A 9,756-nucleotide genomic window follows, 5' to 3' on the forward strand; every position below is an offset into this window, starting at 1 on the left:
ATAGAAATAGTAACTCAATGTTGTGATGCTTGCTTGTGGAATACATGTAGGTATGTATGCATGTGTGTATGCGTATGTGCCTGTGTGTATGTAAGTGTTTTTGTGTGTACAACATACATTATACCGTTCCCTCGGGTGTGTTGTATCAAATTGGTTGTGACACATTTCGATTGCGAGTCAGTGTACCAGATGTTCAAAAGTGCCTGAGCGGATGGTAATATACTGTCAAGAATCAACCGAAGATAACGAAATGTGAACATGCTGTAGCAATACTATTAAACCCAAGTGTTATTATCATTTAAATAAAAACGCATGTCCTCAGTTCTTATCCGTCAAACCATGATGAGCTGCCCTACAAAAATCAATGAAACACTAATTTTTTTTTTTTTTTTTTTTTTTTTTTGGAAACGGATGACTGGATGAGGAACAAGAAATACGAAAATGCTGAAAGAATTAGAAAGGAATATTGGAAGCAACATAACATGCCAGCAAAAGTACGGAGTGAAAAATGACAACAAAAGACACGAATCACAGCTGAATAGAACACTGGAATTAAGGTAAAACAGAATACAAACTATGAACAAAGGTAAGAAAACCAACATGAAGAAATAATAGAAACTGCTGGGTAACAATGTAATTTCCTCATATTGAAAGAGGCGTTTATATGGCGCGCATGCGCTAATTCGGCCTGATACAAATTAACGGGGAGGGCAATACATTTTGGACAGGGCTGTAAAAAGCTGATTGGAACCCTTTCCCCACCAAAATGTAATATAAGGAAACTATAAGGAAAGCAGTCTATCGCAAAACTTTATTTCAGCAGCTTTGGCATCGTTGTTGTTGAGACTTTCTTCCCAGTTGACACGCATCGGGAAGTGGAATAACAACTGTTACAAGAACCTATCATATTTTTCGGATGAATAAAATGCACAATTTGTGAACCCTGTATACTCTATTGTGTACTCATTTGTAATCATCATAATCATCAATTTTTTTTTTCATGAATACGTTTATTTCTTAAGGCAGTTTACATAAGTTTTTCTTCGCCGTAGCATCACTTTTACATAATATTCTTATCCTAATTTAATTCTAACATAGTCACAACGTTTTGCATTTATTAAAACATATTCTCTTATTACTTAAATATCATCTTAGGTAACTCGTCATTAATTATGAAATCTACTCGGAAATATTATTTGAACCAAACGATTAACTTCTATAAATTATAAAATAAGCTGTTATTTTCAGACATTTTGTTAATAATTTCATAAACTGTTTCGAGTTTGTTTGTATCATTACATTATTTTTATTCTAATTTAGCTATTGGTTGAACTCATGGACGCAGCTGGGATCAGAACTAAGTCTTGAAAGGGGCCTTTATTAAATTGAAACTCCAGTTTTCTTTATGAAATGATAAATAAGTTTCATGTATGAAAGGTCACGACAAGCAAGAATGTCTCGAACTGGGATATTGGATAGTCTACCTTGGGTACGCAAAGAATTTATTAGTTGAGATCTGACATCACGATACTCCACGCATGTCCAAACGACATGATCAATATCTCGATAACCTTCGCCACAAGCACAATGATTAGTCTCGGAGAGCCCAATTCGAAGGAGATGTGCATCTAACGTGTAGTGATTGGACATGAGTCTAGACATCACACGAATGAAATCTCTACTCACATCCAGTCCCCTGAACCATGCCTTTGTCGATATTTTCGGAATAATTGAGTGCATCCACCGACCCAGATCATCTTTATCCCAAGAAGCTTGCCAGCTGGCAAGTGTTCTTTGGCGAGACGAGCTATAGAATTCGTTGAAAGCAATTGGTCTCTCATAAATTTCACCCTCAATAGCACCACGTTTGGCTAAAATATCGGCTCTTTCATTGCCAGGAATGGAGCAATGAGCCGGGACCCAGACTATAGTGATTAGATAATTATTGTTCAATATGTCGTTCAGGCACTGTTTTATTTTGCCCAGGAAAAACGGTTCAGTCTTGCCAGTCATGTTTGAGCGAATGGCTTCAATTGCACTCAGACTATCTGTGAAGAGGAAATAATGGTTTGGAATTAATGTGACGATTACACTCAAACTATATTGAACTGCTGCTAGCTCTGCTATATAAACAGATGCAGGTTCTTGAAGCCTAAATGAGGCCGAAACATTATTGTTGAACATACCAAACCCTGTCGCTTTTTCAATTCGCGATCCGTCCGTGTAAAACATTTTCTCAGAGTCAATATGCCTGAACTTACTTGAAAATATTTTTGGGATTTCCGTCGAACGTAGATGATCCGGGATTCCACGCACTTCGCGCTGCATGGATGTATCGAAAAATAAAGTTGAGTCAGGGACATTTAGGAGGCTGACACGGATAGGAATATATCTTGAAGGGTTGATTTCCTGTGACATATGGTTAAAATATACTGTCATGAATTTTGTTTGAGATCGAAGCTCGACTAGTCGTTCGAAATTATTAATTACCATGGGATTCAGCACCTCACATCTTATTAGCAGGCGTGATGAAAGCTCCCAAAATCGATCTTTTAATGGAAGAACTCCCGCCAGAACTTCAAGACTCATTGTATGTGTCGAATGCATGCACCCTAAAGCAATTCGCAAACAACGATACTGAATTCGCTCCAGTTTGATAATATGAGAGTTTGCAGCGGAACGAAAGCAAACGCATCCATATTCCATCACTGAAAGTATCGTTGTCTGATACAATTTTATTAGATCTTCCGGATGAGCACCCCACCAAGATCCTGTTATTGTTCGAAGAAAATTTACTCTTTGTTGGCATTTTGTTATCAGAAACCTAATGTGTCCTCCCCACGTGCATTTGGAATCGAACCACACCCCGAGGTATTTAAAAGTTAAAACCTGTTGGATCATTCTTCCCATCATATGGAGCTGAAGCTGCGCGGGATCATGCTTTCTTGAAAAGACGACTAACTCTGTTTTCTCCGCAGAGAATTCGATACCAAGATGAACAGCCCAATCGGACAAGTTATCTAAGGTATCTTGCAATGGTTTATGCAGATCAATAGCTTTGGGTCCAGTAACTGAAACCACGCCATCATCTGCCAATTGTCTTAGTGTACATGGGGTTACTAGACAGCTGTCAATGTCATTTACGTAAAAATTATAGAGGAGCGGACTGAGGCATGAGCCTTGCGGGAGACCCATGTAACTATTTCTGAGTGTTGCCAAATCGCCATGTGAAAAATGCATGTGTTTCTCTGACAAAAGGTTGTGCAAATAATTATTTATAACCGCTGGGAGTCCATTTTGATGAAGCTTGTCTGAAAGAACATCAATGGAAACTGAATCAAATGCTCCTTTAATGTCTAAAAATACAGATGCCATTTGTTGCTTTTGAGCGAAGGCAATTTGGATGTCAGACGAAAGTAATGCAAGGCAATCATTCGTCCCTTTATTTCTACGGAAGCCAAACTGAGTATCTGACAACAAACCGTTCGTCTCGACCCAAGTGTCGAGACGTCGTAGAATAATTTTTTCGAACAATTTTCTGATGCAGGACAACATCGCAATGGGTCTATATGAGTTGTGATTGGAAGCTGGTTTCCCCGGTTTTTGAATGGCGATAACTTTCACTTGTCTCCAGTCAGGTGGAACAATATTTTGCTCAAGAAACTTGTTGAACAATTCCAACAAACGTCTTTTTGCGAGGTTGGGCAGATTCTTCACCAAGTTGAATTTAATTCTGTCCAACCCTGGAGCGTTATTGTTACAAGACAAGAGTGCTATAGAAAATTCCATCATTGAAAATGGGTTATTAATAAAACCATTATTTGGAGGAGATTCCCGTATAATGCTCTGCGTAGGAACAGAATCTGGGCAAACTTTCCTAGCAAAGTCAAATATCCATCGGTTCGAGTATTCATCACTCTCATTGCCCACGGTACGATTCCTCATTCGTCTGGCCGTGTTCCAAAGAGTGCTCATTGAGGTATCTCTTGACAAACCTTCGACAAAATGTCTCCAATAGCTACATTTTTTGGCTCGAAGTATGCTCTTGTACTTGGTTTCTAAAACCATAAGTTTTTCAAAATTCTGAGGAGTTCCTCCTCCCCGTTTTAGAAACGTCTTGCAAGCATTTTGTTTTGCGAGTTTAGCCTCTGAGCACTCTTTGTCCCACCAGGGGTTGGGAGGCCTTCTGTTAGTCGTTGGCCCAGGAAAGCGTTTAGTTTGGGATTGTTCTGCTGCCTCCAGAATCGAACAAATGAGGAAGTCATATTCTTCAAGTGGAGGGAGCTCTTCCATTGAATTCAAAATACTAGAGATACTACTTTGGTATTTAATCCAGTCGATATTTTTTGTCAAATCATATGGAATACTAGCGGAAGTAGCAATGCAATTGCTACTGCTAATTGAGATGATGATTGGTAAATGATCGCTACCGTGTAAATCAGGCAGTATTTTCCAGGTGCAATCTAGTCGAATTGATGTTGAGCAAAGAGATAGATCTAATGCACTTGGGCGTGCCGGAGGTCTTGGGATCCGTGTCATGCTACCCATATTTAATACCGTCATGCTAAAATTGTCCCAAATGTTTTGTATTAAAGATGATCTGCTATCATTGTAAACGGAACCCCACATAATACCGTGCGAATTTAAATCCCCCAGAATCAATCGTGGTGCAGGAAGGGCTTCAACCACTTCATTAAGCTGTTGCTGTCCAACTTGTGCTTTTGGAGGAATATAAACCGAAGCTATGCAAATATCTTTGCCTTTAATGTTTATTTGGCAAGCAACAACTTCTATACTAGAAGTTGAAGGGATGTTTAATCTATAAAAGGAATAGCATTTCTTAATTCCCAAAAGCACTCCACCATACGGAGAGTCTCTATCGAGACGTATAATGTTAAAATCATTAAAATTTAAAGCTATGTTTGAAGTAAGCCATGTTTCGCATAAAGCAAATACATCACATTTTTGACTATGCAATAATATTTTAAATGAATCAAGTTTTGGCATGATGCTTCGACAATTCCACTGCAGGACAGTGATTGTATCATTTGCGACGGGTGATAAATTATCCATCAAAAGATACAAAACCTGAGACAATTGGCCATTGAGCTGATAACTGCTTCAAAAAGGTTCTAGCTATTGGAAGGAATGCCATTATGAGGGTCTTTAAGGGTTCAGATATATTGAATGCTGAGAAAATCCATTCAACAATTTCCGAAAACTTCAGTAATCCTGTTGGTGGCTGTGAAATGGAGCCCACTGGATTATTATCTTTTTCTGTACTAGATCCTGGATTGGTTTGTGAATTTGACAAACCAGGAGGCACAGTCTTTGGTTTTGACTTTTTTTGTTTAACACGGGGATCTTTTTTTGAAGATGAAATTTTAGGTGTCTTTTTTGGTAATTTGGAGGAAGACTTCTTTCTCTTAACTGACCCTTGGGTAGTGATAAACGAATTACCTTCACTATTTTCGTCAGAGTCAGAGTCCTCTGGTTCCTCTAGATTTGAAAACCCGTTTTCGGTTTCCAAAGGGGGGACATCAATGACCGTTTTAAGCATTTCTGCATATGTGCGCTTAGACCGTGCTTTTAAAGAAAGCTTAATTTTGTCTTTGTGCACTTTAAATGCAGTGCATACTGAAATATCATCATGAGGACTATTCCCACAATAAATACATTTTTCAATTTCCTTGTTGCAATCATTATCTTTATGAGGCCCTTCACACTTAATACATTTTGGTTTATTACTACAGTAAGTAGCTGTGTGGCCGAATTTTTTGCAGTTCGTACAATTCATTACATTTGGAACAAAAAGCCGAACAGGGAGGCGAATTTTATCGACATAGACATGGGACGGCAACGCAGACCCGGCAAATGTCACTCGAAACGAGTCTGATGGGCGATAAACTTTTTTTTCCTCTTCATGAACTACTGAGTACAGTTGTTTGCACTCCAGTATTTTCACACCCTCAAGCATAGAGTTCTTGAAACGACCAACACCATGCTTGAGTAAATCATCTACCGAAAGACTCGCTTCGGTAACAACACCGTCAATTTCGACATCTTTGGAGGGTATGTAAACTTTATACTCTTTATTGAAATGTTCCGAAGAGACAATATCATTCGCGTGTTTCAAATTATTTACCACAACACGAATTTTATCGTTATTTACTTTTATGATCTCTTTGATTGAAGAGTATCGTGATGTCAAACCTTTATTAATTTGAAAAATGTTTAATGGCTTTGATATACGTCTAAAAAAGACTATCCAAGGCCCAGAAGAGCTCTCCTGATATTTTTTCGTTCGTGGGGGTATCGGATTCATGCTAGGATTTACGTCCATGGATTCATCCGTTACATTAAAATTTTTAACTAAACTTTAAAATAAAATTTGAAACCAACACTACACAGTACTCAATCAAAAGGAAAAGAAAAAACTTCTACCTTGAAATTGTTGTCTATCTCCGTTGCACTGCCGTGTAGATCCTCGTTGCTCTAGATGTTCTTGTTGGATGTATCTGGACGTTGATACAATGCTGAAGCTCACTGTAGCGATAGAATATGATGTGATGCTACTGCTACCTGACATCCAGCACCACTCGAATTCCGATTTGCTTTCGTCTTCGCCAACTGTAACCAGCGCAGGTCACCGGTGTAATCATAATCATCAATATCAATATTAGTACTTCTTTGCATAAGCTCACAATTTATTTAACACATAATATTGGAGTACATAAATCTTTGTGCTTTGTACGACTTCCTATTTGATATACTACACGTGCTTTTGGAATGAAAATAATGTATTCTAGCATCTCTGAAGCAAGATTTTTTGAAAAAAAGAACCTTGGATCAGTCTAGCGAATACGACACGTGACTAGAGAACAAGGACTGATTCTGACTATTTCATTTCTGTCATGACACAACGTTAAGTTATTGTCTGTGATGTATGTAAATGCTTTGTTTTCCCTGATGACATGTGATGTGACAAATAATTGCGCTACCGGTCTGTTTGAGGCAAACGAAAAATATCCCTAAGCTCGCGTTTACAATCCCTTGTTGTAATACACGACATCCAGTTCCGGACGTTCCTTTCGGATCTTGTCGCGCACATCAGGCTCCAGTCTGTCGACGTTAATCGATGCCTTCTGGCTGAACAGAGCACAGCACAGCGGGGTGGCAAACGTCAGAAGGAACCCACAGAACAGTGTCTGTATCGGTGCGTTAGTCCAGGGCAACCGTTTCAGGAAGCCTCGCTTTTCCAGCGAATTCATCAGCACCGGGGTCAGCACTAAACGGGCGAATGGATTGGATCGGATTGGAATCGTTTTTATTTCCTTCAAATAATAGAAACGTTACTTACCCATTCCTGGCATAGCCATCAAAATACGGCTAAATGTTACCGCCCCAATGCCTTCCTTTGCTGCGCGTACCGATTCTCCCAGTTCTTTGCCATCGCCGTCGATAAGTGAAACGCCGTTTTTCAACTCTCTGTGTTTTGAAAAAGAAAACAGCTGAATAATAGTTTTGTTCAGAGCCGATTTTCGAACCGTGTCCTTGAACTTCGAGCGGGTTGGAATTTTACTGATAATTATTTTCGTTTGTGATTACCGTAGAATTTTTTATTCAGTCGACTGAAATGTAACAGAATATCCGTGTTTCTTATCTGTTCTATTTTGTTATGTCCGCCAGTAGCTATGGTATTCAGATTAGCCTGTAGATTAGGATTATGAGTGGTAGTGAACACAAACACCAATTTCTTCTGTCTGTGTTCGAAGCCTAATCAGAGTTCGGAGTTTTACAAAATTGCAAACGACAAAAAATTGATTCTCAGATGAAAGCAAACTATGAACAGAAAATCTCCATTGTATGTAAGGAAAATTCTTTTCCGAAAGTGACCTTCGTTTAGTCCGTGTTTTCAATAATGCGAATAAAGAAAATGAAAATGAGAATCATCTCGGTTCGCTAAAAATACACGCATCAGCTGCTTTTACGCAACGATGCAAACAACCACGCTCGAAGGTCACATGGATTGTGGCAGTGAATCGGTGACTATGAGGGCATAACACGGGATACATACTGCAAACGCATCAGCGGAATGTTGATACAATTCGCAGCGGCCACAGCTGCAAGCGGTACCAGGCGGCCAACAAGTGGTGGTGCGTTCTGGAAGATGCAACAAAAGAGATATATGGATAAAAAATGACATGACACCCGTCGCACGCTCAACACCCGTTCGAAATGCTTGAATGCCCACAGCACTTACGCGAACGAGCCGATTCAAAGAGAGTGCCGTAACCAAGGCACCACCGGTGGCCATACAGTAGGACGTGAGTAGTTGTTCCTGGCTGATAGGAGTTTTTCCGGAACGGTTGGTGTAATTGACTACGGCATTGAACGACTGATTGAACCACTGCCAGAAGATAACGGCCGGGGTGGACTTGTAGAAAGTCATCATGCATCCGGTGATGGTCATGTTCATCGGAACCTGAGCGGACATTCGGCCGACCAGCAGCATTTTCTCGCCGGTATCCGGATGAAATGCACTGTCATACAAGTATTTGGCGGCCCACAGCTCATCCACTGAGTTCACATCTGGAACCGGTTTTCCAGCACTAGAGAAATAACAATGATTACGTTCGAAGAACAATGAAAGTCATCAAAGGCCACGCAATTTGTTATCATCTGATACTATTATCAGATCATTACTTCGACATTCGTACGGTTAGCGACTTGAAGGCACTTACCGATAGTCCTTGACAATTCGGGCGGCTCTGTCTAATTGTTCCTCAGTCGCGAATGCATTGAGCGGATTAGTCACTATCAGAAAATGCTTCGCTCGATTCAGGTAAGTACTTTGATCATATCGTGGTACGTCCAAATTGACCTGAGGTAAGGAAGTCATTTTCTCGCTGGTCAACCAACTATTTTAACCAACACCGTGTACTGTTTGGAATCAAATTGTTTGGAGCTCACCAGCAACCTTCGTGTAATGAATTCGACCTTTACTTTCCGCTCTCACCCGGAACCAAACCAACAGAACGACGCTATTTGAATATTATTATGTCGAGGGTCTTCTGATCGGCCCGAATTTGGCATCCAATACACACACAGACAGACCGAAACAAAGTTATGCAATTTTGGCAGTACAATTCCAGATCAACAGGCTGTACCCTTCGAGATTCGATTTTTCACTTAAATCCCGCAGCATCCACGAGCTCACCAGGAGTTGTACTGCTGACTGATAATAGCCGTTCAGTTTTGGCTGCCACCACTTACACAGACGGTTATCAGTCACTGAGACAGTGTGACCGGTGGCCCCTATGGGGATGGTTCCGTTTGTGCAATGATAAGATCTCGGACAAAGTTCACTCACAGAAATCGTATTGATTTATACGGCATCGCGTTTTGCACTGCTCTCTAGGAGCTTGGCCACGAACACGAAACAGAGAAAGTATAGAGTTTAAATTACCTGGTCATTTATGGATCCAGTATCGAAATCAGCAACATTCCCCTTATGTTATGCTCATATTTGAGCAAGTCATGTACAGAAATACTTCAAATTTTACTCATTCCTTTTACTCTCTTTGCTTCGAAACAGCTGCATACAATTTTTTGGACAATTAGGTTTTGCACGAACATGACATAACCTCACAAAAATGAACAGAATGAACTTTTTTTGACAGTCGACGTGTACTTGTTTACAGTTTAAAAGTTCATCAGAAGTTCATCGTTCGAATGTAAAAATTGCAAGTAGCC

The 9,756-nt window shown here is 39.9% G+C and overlaps 1 protein-coding gene across 1 annotated transcript; it reads right to left on the bottom strand.

Annotated features, from left to right (window-relative positions):
* Nucleotides 1–6,651: 6,651 nt before the first annotated feature.
* On the bottom strand, nucleotides 6,652–9,395 carry LOC131432104 (sideroflexin-1-3). Its single transcript, XM_058598195.1, has 5 exons — nucleotides 8,745–9,395; nucleotides 8,264–8,612; nucleotides 8,078–8,163; nucleotides 7,361–7,488; nucleotides 6,652–7,288 (listed from the first exon to the last, which is right to left on the bottom strand). The coding sequence occupies exons 1-5, from the start codon at nucleotides 8,900–8,902 to the stop codon at nucleotides 7,044–7,046; spliced, it is 966 nt and encodes a 321-aa protein (XP_058454178.1). The 5' UTR covers nucleotides 8,903–9,395; the 3' UTR covers nucleotides 6,652–7,043.
* Nucleotides 9,396–9,756: the final 361 nt, after the last annotated feature.

This window comes from Malaya genurostris, chromosome 1 (assembly GCF_030247185.1).
Source record: "Malaya genurostris strain Urasoe2022 chromosome 1, Malgen_1.1, whole genome shotgun sequence".
NCBI classification, from domain to species: Eukaryota; Metazoa; Arthropoda; class Insecta; order Diptera; family Culicidae; genus Malaya; species Malaya genurostris.

Excerpts from the sequence above, each read along its gene's own strand:
- LOC131432104 (XM_058598195.1), bottom strand. The coding sequence starts at position 8,902 with ATGACTTCCTTACCTCAGGTCAATTTGGACGTACCACGATATGATCAA. Across the intron at positions 8,164-8,263 it reads CTTTGAATCGGCTCGTTCGC|AACGCACCACCACTTGTTGG; the intron begins GTAAGTGCTGTG and ends TGCATCTTCCAG. Across the intron at positions 7,289-7,360 it reads GATGGCTATGCCAGGAATGG|TGCTGACCCCGGTGCTGATG; the intron begins GTAAGTAACGTT and ends TCGCCCGTTTAG.